Source organism: Ambystoma mexicanum, chromosome 10 (assembly GCF_040938575.1).
Source record: "Ambystoma mexicanum isolate Mex_15411 chromosome 10, UKY_AmexF1_1, whole genome shotgun sequence".
NCBI lineage: Eukaryota > Metazoa > Chordata > Amphibia > Caudata > Ambystomatidae > Ambystoma > Ambystoma mexicanum.
Genome location: NC_090932.1, coordinates 1,701,349,594 through 1,701,373,777, shown reverse-complemented (window position 1 = coordinate 1,701,373,777; position 24,184 = coordinate 1,701,349,594). Strand labels below are relative to the sequence as shown.

At 48.4% G+C, this 24,184-nt stretch overlaps 1 protein-coding gene across 1 annotated transcript in view; it reads left to right on the top strand.

Moving 5' to 3' along the window:
• Window positions 1–24,184, top strand: part of LOC138492751 (transmembrane protein 132D-like) — a 4,310,707-nt gene that overhangs the window by 4,244,290 nt on the left and 42,233 nt on the right. Inside the window, exon 7 of the mRNA XM_069620132.1 lies at window positions 14,586–14,862. Coding sequence (XP_069476233.1) covers window positions 14,586–14,862 — 277 coding nt within the window. The remainder of the gene's footprint in view (window positions 1–14,585; window positions 14,863–24,184) is intronic.

The following is a 24,184-nucleotide window of genomic DNA, read 5'->3' as shown; positions in this document are numbered from 1 at the left end:
GCCAGCATTCCCAGTTCAAATTGCCTCCACGATGCTGTGTCTACTATACATGCCAGCATTCCCGCTGCAAATTGCCTCGACGATGCTGTGTCAACTATATATGCCAGCATTCCCACTGCAAAGCGAGTCCACGATGCCGTGTCTACTATACATGCCAGCATTCCCACTGCAAAGTGCCACCACAATGCATTGTCTACTATAGATGCCAGCATTCCCACTGCAAATTGACTCCACGATACAGTGTCTACTATGCACGCCAGCACAACCACTACAAATTGCCTCCAACATGCAGTTTCTACTATACATGCCAGCATTCCCACTGCAAATTGCCTCCATGATGCCGTGTCTACTATACATGCCAGCACAACCACTGCAAATTGCCTCCACGTTGCAGTTTCTACTATACATGCCAGCATTCCCACTGCAAAGTGTCTCCACAGTGCTGTGTCTACTATACATGCCAGCATTCCCACTGCAAAGCGAGTCCACGATGCCGTGTCTGCTAAGCATGCCAGCATTCCCACTGCAAAGTGTCTACACGATGCCGTGTCTACTATACATGTCAGCATTCTCACTGCAAAGCGAGTCCACAATGCCGTGTCTGCTAAGCATGCCAGCATTCCCACTGCAAAGTGTCTCTACGATGCCGTGTCTACTATACATGCCAGCATTCCCAATGCAAAGCGAGTCCACAATTCCGTGTCTGCTAAGCATGCCAGCATTCCCACTGAAAAGTGCCACCACGATGCATTGTCTAATATACATGCCAGCATTCCCAGTGCAAATTGCCTCCACGATGCCGTATCTACTATACATGCCAGCATTCCCACTGCAAACTGTCTCCACGATGCTGTGTCTACTATACATGCCAGCATTCCCACTTCAAACTGTCTCCACGATGCTGTGTCTACCATACATGCCAGCATTCCCACTGCAAAGTGCCGCCACGATGCATTGTCTACTGTACATGCCAGCATTCCCAGTGCAAATTGCCTCCACGATGCCGTGTCTACTATACATGCCAGCATTCCCACTGCAAAGTGTCTCCACAATGCCGTGTCTACTATACATGCCAGCATTCCCACTGCAAAGTGCCACCACGATGCATTGTCTACTATACTTTAAATTACAGCAGTCCCAGTGCAAATTGCCTCCACGATGCCGTGTCTACCATACATGCCAGCATTCCCACTGCAAAGCGAGTCCACAATGCCGTGTCTGCTAAGCATGCCAGCATTCCCACTGCAAAGTGTCTCCACGATGCCGTGTCTACTATACATGCCAGCATTCCCACTGCAAAGTGCCTCCACGATGCATTGTCTACTATACATGCCAGCATTCGCAGTTCAAATTACCTCCACATTGCTGTGTCTACTATACATGCCAGCATTCCCAGTTCAAATTACCTCCACATTGCTGCGTCTACTATGTATGCCAACATTCCCACTGCAAATTGCCTCCACGATGCTGTGTCTACTATACATGCCAGCATTCCCACTGCAAAGTTACACCACGATGCATTGTCTACTATACATGCCAACATTCCCACTGCAAATTGCCTTGACGATGCTGTGTCAACTATACATGCCAGCATTCCCACTGCAAAGTGCCACCACGATGTATTGTCTACTATACATGCCAGCATTCCTACTGCAAAGTGTCTCCACGATGCCGTGTCTACTATACATGCCAGCATTCACACTGCAAAGTGCCACCACAATGCATTGTCTACTATACATGCCAGCATTCCCACAGCCAATTGCCTCCGCAATGCTGTGTCTACTATACATGCCAGCATTCCCACTGCAAATTGCCGCCACGATACAGTGTCTACTATACATGCCAGCATTCCCATGGCAAATTGCCTCCACAATGTAGTGTCTACGATACATTCCAGCATTCCCACTTCAAATTGCCTCCACATTGCTGTGTCTACTATATATGCCAGCTTTCGCACTGCAAATTACCTCCACGATGCAGTGTATACTATACATCCCAGCATTCCCACTGCAAATTGCCTCCATGATGCTGTGTCTATTATACATGCCAGCACAACCACTGCAAATTGACTCCACGATACAGTGTCTACTATGCACGCCAGCACAACCACTACAAAGTGCCTCCACGATGCAGTTTCTACTATACATGCCAGCATTCCCACTGTAAATTGCCTCCATGATGCCGTGTCTACTATACATGCCAGCACAACCACTGCAAATTGCCTCCACTTTGCAGTTTCTACTATACATGCCAGCATTCCCACTGCAAAGTGTCTCCACGGTGCCGTATCTACTATACATGCCAGCATTCCCACTGCAAAGCGAGTCCACGATGCCGTGTCTGCTAAGCATGCCAGCATTCCCAGTTCAAATTGCCTCCACAATGTAGTGTCTACTATACATGCCAGCATTCCCACTGCAAATTGCCTCCACGATACAGTGTCTACTATACATGCCAGCATTCCCACTGCAAAGTGCCACCACGATGCATTGTCTACTATACATGCCAGCATTCCCAGTTCAAATTGGCTCCACGATGCTCTGTCTACTATACATGCCAGCATTTCCACTGCAAATTGCCCCAACGATGCTGTGTCAACTATACATGCCAGCATTCCCACTGCAAATCGAGTCCACGATGCCGTGTCTCATGCCAGCATTCCCACTGCAAAGTGTCTCCACGATGCTGTGTCTACTATACATGCCAGCATTCCCACTGCAAAGTGCCACCACGATGCATTGTCTACTATACATGCCAGCATTCCCAGTTCAAATTGCCTCCACGATGCTATGTCTACTATACATGCCAGCATTCCCACTGCAAATTGCCTCGACGATGCTGTGTCAACTATACATGCCAGCATTCCCACTGCAAAGCGAGTCCACGATGCCGTGTCTACTATACATGCCAGCATTCCCACTGCAAAGTGCCACCACAATGCATTGTCTACTATACATGCCAGCATTCCCACTGCAAATTGACTCCACGATACAGTGTCAACTATGCACGCCAGCACAACCACTACAAATTGCTTCCACAATGCAGTTTCTACTATACATGCCAGCATTCCCACTGCAAATTGCCTCCATGATGCCGTGTCTACTATACATGCCAGCACAACCACTGCAAATTGCCTCCACGTTGCAGTTTCTACTATACATGCCAGCATTCCCACTGCAAAGTGTCTCCACGGTGCTGTGTCTACTATACATGCCAGCATTCCCACTGCAAAGCGAGTCCACGATGCCGTGTCTGCTAAGCATGCCAGCATTCCCACTGCAAAGTGTCTACACGATGCCGTGTCTACTATACATGTCAGCATTCTCACTGCAAAGCGAGTCCACAATGCCGTGTCTGCTAAGCATGCCAGCATTCCCACTGCAAAGTGTCTCCACGATGCCGTGTCTACTATACATGCCAGCATTCCCACTGCAAAGCGAGTCCACAATGCCGTGTCTGCTAAGCATGCCAGCATTCCCACTGCAAAGTGCCACCACAATGCATTGTCAACTATACATGCCAGCATTCCCAGTGCAAATTGCCTCCACAATGCCGTGTCTACTATACATGCCAGCATTCCCACTGCAAAGTGTCTCCACGATGCTGTGTCTACTATACATGCCAGCATTCCCACTTCAAACTGTCTCCACGATGCTGTATCTACTATACATGCCAGCATTCCCACTGCAAAGTGCCGCCACGATGCATTGTCTACTATACATGCCAGCATTCCCAGTGCAAATTGCCTCCACGATGCCGTGTCTACTATACATGCCAGCATTCCCACTGCAAAGTGCCACCACGATGCATTGTCTACTATACTTTAAATTACAGCATTCCCAGTGCAAATTGCCTCCACGATGCCGTGTCTACTATACATGCCAGCATTCCCACTGCAAAGGGAGTCCACAATGCCGTGTCTGCTAAGCATGCCAGCATTCCCACTGCAAAGTGTCTCCACGATGCCGTGTCTACTATACATCCCAGCATTCCCACTGCAAAGTGCCTCCACGATGCATTGTCTACTATACATGCCAGCATTCGCAGTTCAAATTACCTCCACATTGCTGTGTCTACTATACATGCCAGCATTCCCAGTTCAAATTACCTCCACATTGCTGCGTCTACTATGTATGCCAACATTCCCACTGCAAATTGCCTCCACGATGCTGTGTCTACTATACATGCCAGCATTCCCACTGCAAAGTGACACCACGATGCATTGTCTACTATACATGCCAAAATTCCCACTGCAAATTGCCTCCACGATGCTGTGTCAACTATACATGCCAGCATTCACACTGCAAAGTGCCACCACAATGCATTGTCTACTATACATGCCAGCATTCCCACAGCCAATTGCCTCCGCAATGCTGTGTCTACTATACATGCCAGCATTCCCACTGCAAATTGCCGCCACGATACAGTGTCTACTATACATGCCAGCATTCCCATGGCAAATTGCCTCCACAATGTAGTGTCTACTATACATTCCAGCATTCCCACTTCAAATTGCCTCCACATTGCTGTGTCTACTATATTTGCCAGCTTTCCCACTGCAAATTACCTCCACGATGCAGTGTATACTATACATCCCAGCATTCCCACTGCAAATTGCCTCCATGATGCTGTGTCTATTATACATGCCAGCACAACCACTGCAAATTGACTCCACGATACAGTGTCTACTATGCACGCCAGCACAACCACTTCAAAGTGCCTCCACGATGCAGTTTCTACTATACATGCCAGCATTCCCACTGCAAATTGCCTCCATGATGCCGTGTCTACTATACATGCCAGCACAACCACTGCAAATTGCCTCCACTTTGCAGTTTCTACTATACATGCCAGCATTCCCACTGCAAAGTGTCTCCACCGTGCCGTGTCTACTATACATGCCAGCATTCCCACTGCAAAGCGAGTCCACGATGCCGTGTCTGCTAAGCAAGCCAGCATTCCCACTGCAAAGTGTCTCCACGATGCCGTGTCTACTATACATGCCAGCATTCTCACTGCAAAGCGAGTCCACAATGCCGTGTCTGCTAAGCATGCCAGCATTCCTACTGCAAAGTGTCTCCACGATGCTGTGTCTACTATACATGCCAGCATTCCCACTGCAAAGCGAGTCCACAATGCCATGTCTGCTAAGCATGCCAGCATTCCCACTGCAAAGTGCCACCACGATGCATTGTCTACTATACATGCCAGCATTCCCAGTGCAAATTGCCTCCACGATGCTGTGTCTACTATACATGCCAGCATTCCCACTGCAAAGTGTCTCCACGATGCTGTGTCTACTATACATGCCAGCATTCCCACTGCAAACTGTCTCCACGATGTTGTGTCTACTATACATTCCAGCATTCCCACAGCAAAGTGCCACCACGATGCATTGTCTACTATACATGCCAGCATTCCAGTGCAAATTGCCTCCACGATGCCGTGTCTACTATACATGCCAGCATTCCCACTGCAAAGTGTCTCCACGATGCTGTGTCTCCTATACATGCCAGCATTCCCACTGCAAAGTGCCACCACGATGCATTGTCTACTATACATGCCAGCATTCCCAGTGCAAATTGCCTCCACGATGCCGTGTCTACTATACATGCCAGCATTCCCACTGCAAAGCGAGTCCACAATGCCGTGTCTGCTAAGCATGCCAGCATTCCCACTGCAAAGTGTCTCCACAATGCCGTGTCTACTATACATGCCAGCATTCCCACTGCAAAGTGTCTCCACGATGCATTGTCTACTATACATGCCAGCATTCCCATTCAAATTACCTCCACATTGCTGTGTCTACTATACATGCCAGCATTCCCAGTTCAAATTACCTCCACATTGCTGTGTCTACTATGTATGCCAGCATTCCCACTGCAAATTGCCTCCACGATGCTGTGTCTACTATACATGCCAGCATTCCCACTGCAAAGTGACACCACGATGCATTGTCTACTATACATGCCAATATTCCCACTGCAAATTGCCTTGACGATGCTGTGTCAACTATACATGCCAGCATTCCCACTGCAAAGCGAGTCCACGATGCCGTGTCTGCTAAGCATGCCAGCATTCCCACTGCAAAGTGCCACCACAATGCATTGTCTACTATACATGCCAGCATTCCCAGTTCAAATTACCTCCACATTGCCGTGTCTGCTAAGCATGCCAGCATTCCCACTGCAAAGTGTCTCCACGATGCCGTGTCTACTATACATCCCAGCATTCCCACTGCAAAGTGCCTCCACGATGCATTGTCTACTATACATGCCAGCATTCGCAGTTCAAATTACCTCCACATTGCTGTGTCTACTATACATGCCAGCATTCCCAGTTCAAATTACCTCCACATTGCTGCGTCTACTATGTATGCCAACATTCCCACTGCAAATTGCCTCCACGATGCTGTGTCTACTATACATGCCAGCATTCCCACTGCAAAGTGACACCACGATGCATTGTCTACTATACATGCCAAAATTCCCACTGCAAATTGCCTCCACGATGCTGTGTCAACTATACATGCCAGCATTCACACTGCAAAGTGCCACCACAATGCATTGTCTACTATACATGCCAGCATTCCCACAGCCAATTGCCTCCGCAATGCTGTGTCTACTATACATGCCAGCATTCCCACTGCAAATTGCCGCCACGATACAGTGTCTACTATACATGCCAGCATTCCCATGGCAAATTGCCTCCACAATGTAGTGTCTACTATACATTCCAGCATTCCCACTTCAAATTGCCTCCACATTGCTGTGTCTACTATATTTGCCAGCTTTCCCACTGCAAATTACCTCCACGATGCAGTGTATACTATACATCCCAGCATTCCCACTGCAAATTGCCTCCATGATGCTGTGTCTATTATACATGCCAGCACAACCACTGCAAATTGACTCCACGATACAGTGTCTACTATGCACGCCAGCACAACCACTTCAAAGTGCCTCCACGATGCAGTTTCTACTATACATGCCAGCATTCCCACTGCAAATTGCCTCCATGATGCCGTGTCTACTATACATGCCAGCACAACCACTGCAAATTGCCTCCACTTTGCAGTTTCTACTATACATGCCAGCATTCCCACTGCAAAGTGTCTCCACCGTGCCGTGTCTACTATACATGCCAGCATTCCCACTGCAAAGCGAGTCCACGATGCCGTGTCTGCTAAGCATGCCAGCATTCCCACTGCAAAGTGTCTCCACGATGCCGTGTCTACTATACATGCCAGCATTCTCACTGCAAAGTGAGTCCACAATGCCGTGTCTGCTAAGCATGCCAGCATTCCTACTGCAAAGTGTCTCCACGATGCTGTGTCTACTATACATGCCAGCATTCCCACTGCAAAGCGAGTCCACAATGCCATGTCTGCTAAGCATGCCAGCATTCCCACTGCAAAGTGCCACCACGATGCATTGTCTACTATACATGCCAGCATTCCCAGTGCAAATTGCCTCCACGATGCTGTGTCTACTATACATGCCAGCATTCCCACTGCAAAGTGTCTCCACGATGCTGTGTCTACTATACATGCCAGCATTCCCACTGCAAACTGTCTCCACGATGTTGTGTCTACTATACATTCCAGCATTCCCACAGCAAAGTGCCACCACGATGCATTGTCTACTATACATGCCAGCATTCCAGTGCAAATTGCCTCCACGATGCCGTGTCTACTATACATGCCAGCATTCCCACTGCAAAGTGTCTCCACGATGCTGTGTCTCCTATACATGCCAGCATTCCCACTGCAAAGTGCCACCACGATGCATTGTCTACTATACATGCCAGCATTCCCAGTGCAAATTGCCTCCACGATGCCGTGTCTACTATACATGCCAGCATTCCCACTGCAAAGCGAGTCCACAATGCCGTGTCTGCTAAGCATGCCAGCATTCCCACTGCAAAGTGTCTCCACAATGCCGTGTCTACTATACATGCCAGCATTCCCACTGCAAAGTGTCTCCACGATGCATTGTCTACTATACATGCCAGCATTCCCATTCAAATTACCTCCACATTGCTGTGTCTACTATACATGCCAGCATTCCCAGTTCAAATTACCTCCACATTGCTGTGTCTACTATGTATGCCAGCATTCCCACTGCAAATTGCCTCCACGATGCTGTGTCTACTATACATGCCAGCATTCCCACTGCAAAGTGACACCACGATGCATTGTCTACTATACATGCCAATATTCCCACTGCAAATTGCCTTGACGATGCTGTGTCAACTATACATGCCAGCATTCCCACTGCAAAGCGAGTCCACGATGCCGTGTCTGCTAAGCATGCCAGCATTCCCACTGCAAAGTGCCACCACAATGCATTGTCTACTATACATGCCAGCATTCCCAGTTCAAATTACCTCCACATTGCTGTGTCTACTTTACATGCCAGCATTCCCGCTGCAAAGTGCCACAACGATGCATTGTCTACTATACATGCCAGCATTCCCAGTTCAAATTGCCTCCACGATACAGTGTCTACTATACATGCCAGGATTCCCAGTTCAAATTACCTCCACATTGCTGTGTCTACTATACATGCCAGCATTCCCACTGCAAAGTGCCACCACGATGCATTGTCTACTATACATGCCAGCATTCCCAGTTCAAATTACCTCCACATTGCTGTGTCTACTATACATGCCAGCATTCCCACTGCAAATTGCCTCCACAATACAGTGTCTACTATACATGCCAGCATTCCCAGTTCAAATTACCTCCACCTTGCTGTGTCTACTATACATGCCAGCATTCCCACTGCAAAGTGCCACCACAATGCATTGTCTACTATACATGCCAGCATTCCCAGTTCAAATTGCCTCCACAATGTAGTGTCTACTATATATGCCAGCATTCCCACTGCAAATTGCCTGGACGATACAGTGTCTACTATACATGCCAGCATTCCCACTGCAAAGTGCCACCACGATGCATTGTCTACTATACATGCCAGCATTCCCAGTTCAAATTGCCTCCACAATGTAGTGTCTACTATACATGCCAGCATTCCCACTGCAAATTGCCTGGACGATACAGTGTCTACTATACATGCCAGCATTCCCACTGCAAAGTGCCACCACGATGCATTGTCTACTATACATGCCAGCATTCCCAGTTCAAATTGCCTCCACAATGTAGTGTCTACTATACATTCCAGCATTCCCACTTCAAATTGCCTCCACATTGCTGTGTCTACTATATATGCCAGCTTTCCCACTGCAAATTACCTCCACGATGCAGTGTATACTATACATCCCAGCATTCCCACTGCAAATTGCCTCCATGATGCTGTGTCTACTATACATGCCAGCACAACCACTGCAAATTGACTCCACAATAAAGTGTCTACTATGCACGCCAGCACAACCACTACAAATTGCCTCCACGATGCAGTTTCTACTATACATGCCAGCATTCCCATTGCAAATTGCCTCCATGATGCTGTGTCTACTATACATGCCAGCATAACCACTGCAAATTGCCTCCACAGTGCAGTGTCTACTATACATGCCAGCTTTCCCACTACAAATTACCTGCACAATGTAGTGTCTATTATAAATGCCAGAATTCCCACTGCAAATTGCCTCCACGATACAGTGTCTACTATACATGCCAGCATTCCTACTTCAAATTGCCTCCACAATGCTGTGTCAACTATATATGCCAGCATTCCCATGGCGATTTGCCTCCACAATGTGGTGTCTACTATACATGCCAGCATTCCCACTGCAAATTGCCTCCACAATACAGTGTCTACTATACATGCCAGCATTCCCATTTCAAATTGCCTGCACAATGTAGTGCCTACCATACATGCCAGCATTCCCACTGCAAATTGCCTCCACGATACAGTGTCTACTATACATGCAAGCATTCCCACTTCAAATTGCCTCCACATTGCTGTGTAAACTACATATGCCAGCTTTCCCACTACAAATTACCTCCACGATGCAGTGTATACTATACATCCCAGCGTTCCCACTGCAAATTGCCTCCACGATACAGTGTCTACTATGCACCCAGCACAACCACTGCAAATTGCCTGCACGATGCCGTTTCTACTATACATGCCAGCATTCCCACTGCAAATTGCCTCCACGATGCAGTGTCCACTATACATGCCAGCACAACCCCTCCAAATTGCCTCCACGATGCCATGTCTGCTATACATGCCAGCATTCCCACTGCAAATTGCCTCCATGATGCTGTGTCTACTATACATGCCAGCACAACCACTGCAAATTGCCTCCACGATACAGTGTCTACTATGCACGCCAGCACAACCACTCCAAATTGCCTCCTTGATGCAGTGTCTACTATAATTGCCAGCATTCCCACTGCAAATTACCTCCACTTGGGCATTTCACCCTCCACATATGCAAACATTGTCAGTGCAAATCTCCCTCATGACGCCCACACTACAAATCACTCTGATGATGTTGTGCCCACAGTGCATAGTGACAGTATGTGGAATTAAATTTAAAGTGCATTATGCAGAAGGTGCGATGGAAGGGAGGGAAGGACAGGGTGGCATCCAGTCTCTCAGCATATCTATGTGCAGTATAGGGTTTTGGAGAAGACGTCTCTTCGCATCCACAACAGAGAGTTGTAACCAGCACTAATTGTGCAGAATCACCACAGGAAGGCGCGGTGAGTCAGTCCCTCAATGGTGGCTGTGAAGATGCAGTTACTCTGTGGGAATGTGTGTGGTGACCTCTGCTGGTGCTGAGAAAGAGCTGCTCATGCCTGCATATACCAGCCTTCACCACACATCGTGCGGCGGACTGTTCAACAATGACACTCGTTCATGGCATGTGATGTTATCTTGCATTTGTATAGTGCCTACTGTTATAGTTTATGCCTTTGAAGTGCTTTGGCTGTCAGAGAGGCAAAAGTGAAGCATTATTGAACATTCAGTAGTGGTAGGGAGGAGCAGTGCTTAATTTGTAAAAAAATAAAAAAATAAGTGTCAGTGCCCAAAAAATATTGGCCCCATAATGCCAGGCACCGCCCTTAGCGTGGGCACGACGCCACCCTCAGCGCGGGTGCGGCGGCCGCACCAGTTCAGTGCTAGACCTACCTAGATCGGCCCACCACCAGCCCATCACACTGCTGCTGCTCCATGTAACATGTTTGGCGCTGCAGCAACTGCTGGCACAGACTAGTAGTAAATATGCAACTATGACATGCTCCTCCTGTAACTGCGCCTCGATGCCCCCGGGCTGTGTGAGCGCTTTAAAATTGCAAATAAATAAAAAAGCATTCTGTTTCAGTCACTGTTGCACTCTATTTGTCTCTACCCCTTCTGCCCCATCTGACAGTCTGTTAAAGTACACCAAGTATTGTTAATCTGTTACGTCAGGAAGAGCACCCTGCCTTAACCCCGTTCTTCAGTCACCTCATCCAGGTGTTTTGTGTAATCAATTTACTCTCAAGCCCTTATCAGTCATCACATCTCATAAATGCATCCCCCTTCACCCTTCCGTCAAGCATGAGCATGGCGTTGTATAACTTGGAAAAAGTCATTTCTGCAAGACATTGTTGTGAAATCAGCGGCCTGTGCTACTTCTGCTTTAGGGCCTCTTTCCACCTTAACACATATTAAAAAATGAAATATGTTTGTCACCCAATATTCAGGAGACAGAGGAGAATGCATATTTGGATATCTCCTTCCCACTGAGATGTTCTTGACATACTTCACTAAACTGCGGGTGTAACAGGCACCCACCTCCCTATCTGAGGATTCCTATCTGAGGATTGCATGTGCTCTCATTCGGAGCACATGCTCGGAGTGTATTGTACCCAGGTTAAGGGCCCACATCTGGTGTATAAACCACACATCAGGCTAGAAAACATGCGCTGGAATTATGTAAAAAAATTACACCAAAAGATGGTTGAGAATTATTCACGAATGCTCAACTAGTGCTTTTATTAATGACGACAGATTAGTGGGCACGTGCACCATGATTGTCCCAGTCTAGTTTCCATGCATGTATCTTTAAGCCTGAAATGGCATTTCAGAAGTTCGTCTTTGCATGGGCTTTTCTCGCGAAGTGCTGCCGGTTCGGTTTCGTTCCAATACGTGCACCATTCCAGGTCCCCTCGCTGAGGCTCGTTTGTGAACTAATGAGGCCTATAACATTAAATGGAAGAACGGAAACACCCAGGCAAACATTCACAGTTCATGTTTCGCTTAGATGAATGCAGTCCAGGGTCGGACTGGGGCATACAATTGTCTGGTTCGGCACCAATGACAAAGTGGCCAAAGTTGCAAACGACAATTCATTATTTTTGTGACAGACACTAGCGGGACCACTTTGCCGCCCGTGCCCCGCCCGGTCCTGGGCTTTGCCCTTCCTTGCCTCAATCACTTAGGCTACCTTCCGTGGGGTCACCACTGCCACGGCCATGCTGAGCCTGATGATGACAAAAATAGAGGTGCAGCGCAACGGCCCCACGGAAGGTAAGATTTTAAAAGAAAAAATGTATGTTTGGACGGCTGGGGCCCATCACTTTCGAAGTGATGGGCCACAGCCGCCACTCAAAATAAGTTATTTCTTTAAAAACCTACCTTATGTGGGGCGAGGTGCCGGCCACCGGCCCCACGGAAGGTCAGGTTTTCAAAGAAAAAAGTAAAAAACATACTTTTGGGCACAATCCACGGGCCCGGCCGCCCACGGCAGAGTCATCCAACTCAGTCTGCGGCAGCCCCTGGTCACAGAAAGTGGCCTGGCCTGGCACTGACTGCAGTGAGCAGCACATTGCACACAGGTCACAGAGACAGAAGCCCGGGCACGGACAGGCCCCTGGTGGGGTCCTGAATCCTGGGCAGTCAGGACACCACCAGGGGACCGTGCCACCGCCCGGGCTCCGACCTGGGCCTTCCTTGCCTGATCACTTGACTGTGACAGGCTCAGGCTGCACGGCACGCAACAAGTGACTTACCTGCTTTGCCAGCCGGGACTTGGTCTCCTGTCGGGCCTCAGGGTGGGGGGTGGGGAGGTACGCACACTGGCACCCGCACAAATGAAAAAGCAGGCAGAGGGGGCCCCAGGAAGCAACTAGGCCGCACCACGCAGTGCAGCAGGGCAGGCTCTCTCTCTCTCAAGTCAGGACCGACGACGCCACGCCTCGACACCTTCACTTCACAGTAACTCATGAAATTAAAGTGACGCTGCGCTGCCTCCTGTGGCAACAACTCTTCACCATGTAATTTCACTGGCTCAGAAGAACATCCAATTAAACTGCACATTCTGTGTTACTATACAGAATGTATCAAATACTGCATAGTAACAACAGAATGGTAGTTTTCATTGGCTGTTGTTTGTAACAGTTTGTTGTTCATTGCTATTTGTGGCCCCTTCCAGGCCCAGCCAGCCATGGCCTGCAACCTGCAAGCACGAGACAGATCGAGATCAGAATGACAAATCCCAATGATTTATAATTGAAGCAAAGCGAAGTGGAAGAACAAACAAAACCTTTGCACGTTTACTGGCACCGCATGAGTTCGGGTGCCCAACAAAGAGTGCCGGTGTTGGGCACCGGCAACCACCCCCGCAAATTAAGCACTGGGGAGGAGCAAAGTCGGGTAGATATTTGGGATGAGGGTGAGGGATGGAGAAGATGCACCGGAAGGTGGAGGAGCCATGTGTACATCTGGACTGAATTTATCGTGCAACTCAACTGTGTTCTATGGAGTGCAGCGGGAAGAGGAGAGAGAGCTGGAGGAGAGGTGTTTGCTTCCCCAGGGGTGTGCCTGGGAGCTACACGATACATGGTGAGCTGGGCATGTTGAAGCCAGGCCCAAGAACACCCAGGCTGCAGAGCCATTCACTTGGTTCCCCAGGGCCCCCAGCAACATCTGGGAGGGGGTGTGTGACAAAAATCTGAATGTAACAAGTTTTGCAACAGCTCCTTGAGAAGCAAGAGCAATAAACCGTCCATGTGTTGGTGTCCTCATTATGTCTTGGTTACCAATACCCTGGGCTTGTGCTCAGAGGGCCTAAGAACCGCAAGTCTGTCTATGGCTTAGCCGCCGTCAGACCTCTGAGCATTCCACAGTGTTATGGTGTGCCACGGCTTGTAGAAACCATGCCCAAATAAAGACTCTCCTGCGCCAGGAATGGCCACAAATGGCCAGGTTCTAGAGATGGGGAAGCAGTAAGGGTGTATGGGCACATTTAACTGAGAGTGGGATTTCACCCACAGCTTCCTTGTGAACAGAAGATCAGTTCGGCCTTCCTGGGGGTTCCTGAGTCCTGCTCGTGTCAGTGTTTCCAACAATGGTGGGCATTCAGACCTCCCATTGAGTTAAAGAAAAGACATCTCAAGGGCCTGCTAAACCTTGCGACATGATCTCCCCATCTGTATTCTCTCACACACTATGCACATGCAAAGGGTGTAGATGTGCTTGTTGTCTGCAGAAGGTTCGTTAGGGCATTGCTTCACTTATGAGGAGTTGACTTCTGTAACGTGTGAGATGTGTGTTGTGTTATTTGTTGCTGGTGCTCAGGACGCGTTGCTGCGCCATTCACCCCCTTATGCCTGCATTTTCTAGGCCCACCAGAGACAGTGGCGATGACGATGAAGACGACGAGAGGAAAGGAAGAGGATGCACGCTCCAGTACCAGCACGCCACGGTGCGCGTCCTTACGCAGTTCGTAGCGGAGCCCTCGGACCCTGGAGGTCAGCTGACCTACCTGCTGGGCTCTGATTGGCAGGTTGACATCACAGACCTTGTGAGTGAGTTCATGCAGGTGGAGGAGCCACGGATTGCCAAACTGCAAGGAAGTCAGATTCTGATTGGACAGGAAGTTGGCATGACAACAATTCAGGTGAGAAAAAAGTGTCCCTTCCTGAAAACCCTAAAGTAGAAGACCCTTTGAAAGCAATATTGCTTGAAGACATGAGTGATGAGAACATCTTGAATTGTGAGCTAATACAACTGCTCAGCCCATGACTTGGATTGCGTGAGTACCCATAATTCATAGCATAATGCTTAATGTAGTACTGTATTGTGGTAGGCATTTATTTAGCGTCTTTTGCCCTTTGTATGGCCTCACAGCACTTTGTTGTGGAACGAAGCCTAGGTATGGGAAGGTTCTAAGAGGAGGCTTAAGATGCGTGCGTGCATTTGGCCAATATTCTGATTTAGGAGGGCTGGCTAGCCTTCAGTAAGCAACCCAAGAGGTCAGGCACATGGGCGGGTGCTGAGGGAGGTCACGACAGAGCGGTCGCCACCAAGTGTGCACACGTGTGGCCCAGGTGCATTGTGGTGCAAGGCGTCGTACGTTGGGAAGTCAGAAGTCCTGGGCTTTACTAGACCACTCTTCACTCCTCTATGGGCAACGACATCAAGAAGGGTCTACTCCAGATATCCCCTCTGCAGCACAGTGCTGGGCACACTCTGCCCACGTCTCCTATTCTTCACTGTACATAACAACCACCACCCAATCCAAGGGCTTGATAGTTCACCCTGTGGTAAAACAGCAAGACAAACTACAATAAAGAGCCCACACACTTAGCCGCCAGGCCCAATCCACATGGACGCCACCACTCTCAGGCTGAACCCACGCTCTCTTACCAGCTGGGCTATTTCCTGTCTTCACAGCTTTCCACTGACATCTACCCAAAAACCTTCTGCCATTACTTCTATTAGCTGTACCTGCACGCCCCGCCATCTCCCTTCTACCTACATGTGACACCTTGCCATCACACTGACACCTCCCTCAGAAGGACTCACCGCCCTCCACTATGGCATCCCATTCTATCTGGGCCGACCACCGCGTTTGCAGCCTGTTATATGCACAGTTAAACCAAGTCCTTCGCATGGGTCTCTAATCACCATCTCCACATGGCCAAGAATGTCTAATCCCCCACACTAGCGTGAGATGGGGGTTTAGATTCTATAAAAGACAAGGAGGCGAGTATTATGCATTTCAATCTTTACTCTGAACCACAGCAGCAAAGAATAAAAAGCTTTATAAACGAAATTTTTTCAAAAAACACAACGTTATAACAATGCAATGGGAAACATCCCAGTCCAATATGGTGGGCAGGTCATGCCCTGGGGGTAGCCAATAGGGAGCGAGCCAGTCCCAATATAGGTCCATTCCTTTAGTAACTCCCCCTCTTTCTGACGCTGATCTGTCTCACACGACCACCGAACACCTTCTCCACGTGGAACGAAGAACAAACTCCCATGGAGACGCCGGGGTTGAAACCTTCTGCAACCTGGAGCTCAATCTCCCACTTCCTCCTGCATCAAAGTCATCAACTGTCCTCTGAAACAACAACCGACACCAGTAAGGGTGGGTGGGTGGGATAATACTAGCCTCCTTGTCTTTTATAGAATCTAAACCCCCATCTCACGCTAGTGTGGGGGATTAGACATTCTATGGCAAGACAGGAGGCTCATATTATGCAAGTTCAAAGCCCTTGCATTACATTCACCGCTACATGGGCAATACGCTTATGGTAAAATGTCTTAAAAGTTGATTCCCTTGTCCAGTCAGCTGCTTTTAGGATCTGTTCCAAACTACCCCCCAGAAAGGCTGCTTTAGAGGCCATAGTGCCTCGGACTGAGTGGGGACCAAAAGAGGAAGTGTCAACCCCCGCCTCCCGCATAACCCATTTGATCCATCTGGCCAAAGTAGAAGGGGAGACCGGCTTATGGGGTTTCCTGTAGGAAATCAGCAGCTGAGAGGTATTGGGAGGTCTAAAACCTTCAGTTATAATCTCAAAACATTTCAAACAGTTGACCACACATAGTTTACAATCTTCAGGAAAAGCTGGATAGGATATCGAAGAAGTCATGCATTTAGTCCTTCGTGAGATAAAGAAAGTAACCCCTTGAGGGGTGAACATCTTATTATCCACATCAAGAGCTCTGATATCAGAGACCCTTTTAATAGACACCAGACATAGTAACATAGCAAGTTTGGCAAATAACTGCTGCAGGGACAGTTCCTCATTAAGAGGCCAGGACCTGAAGAGCTGCAGCACCACATTAACATCCCAAAGAACCGAATATTTCGGTTGTGGCGGAACCTTAATACGGATAGATTTGAGGGCCCTTCGCACTAAAAAGTGTCTACCCACTGGTTCCCCTTTAACCAAAAGATGACCGGCTGAAATAGCCCAACGAAAACCATTAACAGTTCTGTAGGCTTTCCCTTCCTTAAACAATTCTACAAGAAAATTAACCACCTCTACAGGAGGGGCAGAAACGGGATTGAGGTGCCTAGCCACACACCAGCTAACCCATCTGTTCCATGCTGTGGAATACCCTGCCTTAGTAGAGGGCGCCCAGGAGTCCCTGATGACCGCCATAGAGTCTTGCGAAAGTCCTCTGAAGCACCAGGAAGAGCTGAAATCTTCCAAGCCATAAGGGCAAGGTGTCCCTGCAAGACCAACTCGTGAGGGAGACCCTCCGGATCCACTAGCAACTGGGGATCGCGAGGGAGAAGACGGGGAATATCTATTGCCAATTCTAGAAGGGCCGGGAACCAAACTTGAGAGGGCCAAAAGGGGGCAACTAGAACCAGAGACACCGCCTGAGTGCGAACCTGGACCAGAACCCGGGCTATCATAGCAAAGGGAGGAAAGGCATACCCCAACTGACCCGACCAATCCTGGAGGAAAGCGTCGGTGGCTAGAGCTAACGGATCTGGTCTCCAACTGTAAAACCTGGGAACTTGACAATTCAGTCTGGAGGCAAACAAGTCTATCATCAGAGGACCCCAGAGGGACTCTATGCGGGCGAAAAGAGACCTGTTCAGCATCCAATCGCTCCTGTCCTGCAGGTGCCTGGAGTTCCAATCTGCAACCTCGTTGCTGACTCCTGGGAGGTATTCCGCTTTCAAGAGAATATCCCTGTCGAGGCAAAAATGCCAAAACTCTCTCGCCAAATCCGCCAAGACTTTGGACCTGGTACCCCCCAGGTGATTGATGTACCTCACCGCAGATATGTTGTCCATGCGGAGGAGAACACAACAATTCCCCTGATCCTTGAGGAGACTCCGAACAGCAAAAGACCCCGCTAACAACTCTAGGCAATTGATATGGAGCAGTTTCTCTGACTCCGACCATTTCCCTCCTGTGGAGACCTGACCCAATCTGGCTCCCCAACCTGATCTGCTCGCATCTGACTCCAGAACGACATCCGGCGACGGGCCAAATATTGCCTTGCCATTCCAGGCCTCCATGTGCCTGAGCCACCACAGAAGTTCCAACCTGGCCTCTGGCGGCAATTCCACCATTTGGGAGTAAGAGAGACACTTGCGCAAATGCCTGGCCTTTAAGCGTTGCAGTGCTCTGTTATGTAGGGGAGCAGGGAAGATAGCCTGAATGGATGCCGACAACATCCCTACAACTCTGGCCAACTGCCTGAGGGAGATCCTCCCTCTCCTGAGGAGTAGACGAATTTCCTTCTTTATCTTGGACAGTCTGCTGTCTGGGAGAAGAAGGATGCAAAGCCTTGAATCTATATTGAAGCCCAGAAATTGGATACATTGCGTAGGCTTCAATATGGATTTTTTTACATTTATCACAAAACCTAGATCCTGTAAGAGGGTCACAGTGAATTTCAGATGAGAACACAGAGTTTGACAATTCTGGGCCAGGAACAACATGTCGTCTAGATAAACTATGATCCGAATCCCCCTGGACCTGAGAAGAGCCATCACAGGGCGCATGAGCTTGGTGAAACACCATGGGGCCGAGGACAGGCCAAACGGAAGGGATGCAAACTGCCACACCCGACCCCCCCACTGAAACTGAAGATACTCCTGATGTGGGGGAAAGACGGGAACCACTAGGTAAGCGTCTTTGAGGTCCAATTTGACCATCCAGTCTGCAGGGAGAAGAGTGCCCCTGAGCAAATGAATTCCCTCCATCTTGAAGTGGTGATAAACCACAAAAGAGTTGAGAGCTTTCAGGTTGATTACTGGACGAAACCCCTGGTCCGGTTTCGGAACTAGAAAAATGGTACTCTGGAACTGAGAGGCCCTGTAAGAGGCCGGGACTACCGCCCCTTTGGAGATGAGATCCCGTACCTCCCCATCTATAAGGGATTGTTTGACTTCGTCGAACACCAAAGGAAGGGGAATGGACAACTGGCAAGGAGGGGCATAGAACTCTATCTGATAACCCTGAATCGTTTGTAGCACCCAAGGATCCGACGTGAGAGCCTCCCACTGTGGAAGGAACCTGGCTAGTCTGCCACCTAAACTTTTGAGGGAAAAAACTTTTAGCACCTCGGAAATTACCTGCTGGCCCTCTTGATCTTCCGGCTCCTCTGCCGGCACGTCCTCTCCAACTGGAGTTTTGTTGCGGATAGAACTGATTATGTGCTCCTCGAGCAGAGGAGGTATGGTATGCGCCACGGGGCGCAAACTGTCGGGGGCGGGAGGAGCCCTGGGAAAAACGGCCGGAGGAGCGGGCCCTACCTCGTCCAGCCTTGTTAAAAACCTTTGGGGCAAAAACCTTTTTTATATTAACCTGCGCTTTGTCCAGCGCTGTAAATGTGTGAACATAAGCTGACAAATCTTTCAGGAAAGAATCCCCAAACAAATTACCCTGAGCTGCAGGGCCACCTTCCCTCTCTGACATGTCTGCCAGTTTGGAATCCAACCTCATTAATAATGATTTCCTCCTCTCCCTACATATGGAGGCATTAGCATTGCCGAGCAGGCATACTGTACGTTGGATCCAACCCCTTAATGCGTCAACATCTATCGGGGTATTAGAGGACGCCGCCTCTTCTGCCATTTCAAAAATCTGCGTGACTGGACCCAGGATGTCCAACAGTCTGTCTTGACAACTACGCCACGCTTTATCGACCCCCTTCTTGGGGTCCTTCCCTTTCTGGGAAAGAAAAGCCGCCATAGACTGGTCTATTTCTGGCGCTAGAGCTACCTTGTCGGCGAGCAACGGTCTAGGGCATTCCGCCCGTAACTTATTACGATCCTCTTTGGCCATAGGGTGCCGGATCCAGAACTGGAGGAAAGAGGAAACCTCCTCAGAGGGTTGCCACTCAGCAGACCTGGGGTGTTGTATCAGGGCAGGATCAAAGAAAGGAACACCACTACCATCCAGCAGGGGACCCCCTTGAGGGACTACCGAGGTCACCTTCCTTTTTTGCCTCTTAGGGGGCGAATCAGAATCATCTGCACTGTCAGAGGATGAGACATCAATAGGGGGCTCCACCGGCGCGAAAGGCGCGGGGGCCGGCCAGGGGGTGGAAGAGATAGGTCGAGATTCTTCCCACCCGCGCTTTAAATTACCCTTAGGGGAAGCAATAGGAGAAATGGCCACTAGGGGACTGAGTTGTCCCTGGGTATGTTTAGTTTTAACCTTACATTTTCTGGGTGCCTGGGACTCCACAGATGGGACAGCGTCCTGGGAGGGATGAAAATCCGCAATGCGGGTAATTAATCTGTCAAAGGCTGACGCCAAAGTATTATTCAAATTAGATAAAGCGGAGTCCAAAGAGGACTGAATAGCTTGAGCCACTAAAGGCTGGGAATGACAGGCTTGATCCCCAATGTTTTCAAGTACCTTCTCACTTTTTTTGGCAGTGCGCACTTGAGTGCTGGCATCTGTAGAGGAGGGAAGCACTCCTTTGTCCATGACAGCACCAATTTCTTTGGTAAAATAGAGATATAGATATATATATACCGTTATTTAAACACAGCCGGGTCAAAGCTGCACTCACACAAGCCGAGCAGGCTGTAAGGACTCAAGTTAATAGTGTGCCACAAACCACAGGTAAGGGCCACCAAGGCAGAACATGGGCAGTGTCTGAATTCCCACAGACAAACACGCGAGCAGTGTGTGAGGGCAAAGAAGCAACATTTTTAAACCTACAACAACTGTAACACTATTACTAATTTATAAAAGAAAATGGAACATATTATGAAAAAAATAAAAATATAATTTCTTTTTTTTTTTTTTATTGTGGCGGAGAGCAGGCACGAACTGCTAAACCTGCCTTTCACAAGGCAGCACTAAGCGTGAGCCACAGAGCTCCCTAGGCTACAAAGCAACAACAATGTGAGTGAACTCCACGCTCGAATAAATTACCTCAGGCGAACGCGGGCGAGATAAACAAACGCTCCGCTTGCCTGAGGAAAGTCACAGCATATACAATGTATCAAGTAAAAGAAACGCTTTCTCCCAAACGCTGCTCCCTGAAACCAAGTGATATAATTAACACTTCAAAGCACACAGTCTAAGAGAAAACCAGAGGTGTGACTTAGCTTGTGGGTCAGCAGCAAAGAAAGAGGGGGAGTTACTAAAGGAATGGACCTATATTGGGACTGGCTCGCTCCCTATTGGCTACCCCCAGGGCATGACCTGCCCACCATATTGGACTGGGATGTTTCCCATTGCATTGTTATAACGTTGTGTTTTTTGAAAAAATTTCGTTTATAAAGCTTTTTATTCTTTGCTGCTGTGGTTCAGAGTAAAGATTGAAATGCATAATATGAGCCTCCTGTCTTGCCATAGAATTCGGATGAGTCAGCAGAATGCAAGTGTTAGACATAAGAACTACCCAAGAACCTGTAATAGCAGAAGTGGTCTGGGGGTGTTGCGGGCCTGGGGTCAGGTGGAAGGTCATTCCACAGCCAAACTAGGTGCAGACCCCACACTTGGACGGGTCTCCCGCTGCAGGCAATGCCACACTGGTGGGCAGGGGGAATGTGGGGCGCATGACTGTAGCCACGCAGGACCAGCAGAACAAACACCTGTACTCTGGGCAAATGGGGAAACTTTTCTCTTCTTCCCTATCGTCCAATGACAAGCAATGCCGCCCTCCCCCCCCCCCGCCGCACTAGCCCTCGTGTTACCTCCTTTGCAAGCAGAGGGCTGTCACTTCATGCCCGTTCGCCTAGTCTCATGGCCACACTCCACTGTGCCAAGTGACCGTTCTCACTTCCTCACAGCGCTAGCACCGTTGTTGATGTATACCCGGTGAACAGAAGCCTTTGTACCGAGCCCAGGGAGCTCTTATTTTCATTTAGCTCAGTCTTTCATCCCCACAGACCTCCACGCTTCCCCCGACTCTGAGGAGCAGCTGCAGTCAGGCTGGTGTGGCCCACAAGGGCTGTCACTGCTGGCATATTAGAATAGATCACGGAAGACTGAGAGACAGGGTCTGAGGCTCAGAGAAGGAAAAGGCAGCTGTGGTGAATCAACTTCCGGGGCACCAGGGGTCCAGGGATGAATAGTGGTTTCTAAACCATCAATCAGCCCCACACCTCTAGGACACCAGAAGGGATCCTTGTCCAATTCTGCTAATGTGGACGGAACGTCAGGCTCATCTCCGCAAGGTCGTGGATCGTTGGTTAGTTGCAACACAGCGAAAATATAATTATTACCCAATGATAAAAGGGACTGTCTAGTCAAGGTCATATAAAAATTAGGGGTGTACCGAATAGAAGATTTAAGTTTTTGGCCAAATGCTGAATAGTTGTCAGCCGGGGCTGAATAAGGAGCCGAATAGTTGCCTTTTTAATAAATAAACCTTTGTAGACAAGAAAAACACATTGTAAATGAAAAACATACTTTAAAATGTGTGCATCCATTTTTTATTGCATTTCTCGTGTATGTTGAAGATGTTTGTGTAAACCCTGAAAGGAATATATTATCAGGAAATAAATCAGTAAAATAACAACACAGTTTGTATTTCTATGTTTTCAGGGGTGTCACTTGTTGGCAGGACCTAAGTAACTAAGACTTCCCCAAAAGTATTGTATGCATGTCTGCAATCGCTGTGAGGGGAGACTGGGATGAGTCAACTTGTACTTTCAAATGTCCCATTGGGCCTTCCCTGCCATTAGCCTTCTGGCTCCAGCGAGGCACCGAAACACAAAAGGAATGAGTACCTCGATGAGCCTCCTGCTGCTGCCTGCAGAAGTGCTACTGAAAGCCACGCTTTCTACCTCTGCCAGTGAGTGGGGATGAGGCCTTTCAAAAATGTCTTTTCACTTATAGATAGTATTCTTCTTTGTTTTTTGGGTGGGCTACATGTGAGGGGTTTTGGGGCACGGTAAAAGACACCAGATAAAAATATAGAGGCAATGCTGAGTCCTGCCTGGTTCTCGCGTGACACTATAGGGAAGGGAAAGGGCTGATTTCCAGATCTTTTATTGGCACGTGCAAGCTTAGTTCACTTATTTGCTTTACTTGTGCATCCATTTGGTCCAATGTTTGTAAATCGTAAACTTGTATCTCCTCATTATTATTACACACATATCCCTCTTTTTTAACTCTCCAATGTCGGGAGCAATATTTCTGCTGCCACAGACTGGGGCATTTTAGTTACACAGATGTTTTTGTCAAACTCCCAATCCCTTGGGTAGCCACATTCTATAATAAGTAACAGTCACCTTTACCTAGTTTAAAGGGACTAATTTTGTAAACATGAGACCGTTGGAGGGGGGGAATTGTAACCTATGTTAACTTATCACCAGCACATATCTGCCAGAGGCACATTTTCCACTAAGCCATCTTACTTGCTTCATAACCTCAGCCTGCAAGCTGAATATTTTTTGTTACAGGCACACACCCCCTGAGCTATTTTCCTCAATGTTTGGAATTTCCTGGGGTATCTGCAGCAGTTATATTAATCCACTTCATTATATTACTTGGATGGGAATTGGTGGATTAGAACCTGTAACTTTCTGATTACTCACACAGGCCATCAGCAAATCAACAAGCCGCTAAAGGAAATGCCATTTTCCAATAGCGACTTTGTAAACTATTGTTCCAGGTCAATGGTTTCCAATTGCAATTTCCAGGGAGACCAGAGACATCTCATTGCACATTCAAGATATTGAGAGTTTTACTCCAGCCCACCCCTCCCCAGCAGACACCAGATGAAAGTCTGTCCAGCACGTGAAGGGCACTTCCCCACCCCTGCTCAGTTAATCAACTAAAGTGACCTCAGTATTTGTTTAATGATCATTTTAAAGGAGTAACATGACGTGCCTGAAAGGTTCCAGGCACCAGGCAAAGCAGTACTATGGGCCTGATTCACAGAACGTTTCCCCGTGGAATTGCACCATCATAAAAGCTGTCTGTGAACCAGGCCCTCAATGTATTTTGCAGGGGAAACTATTCGCTAACGAGTGAAAAATAATTAAGCATTCA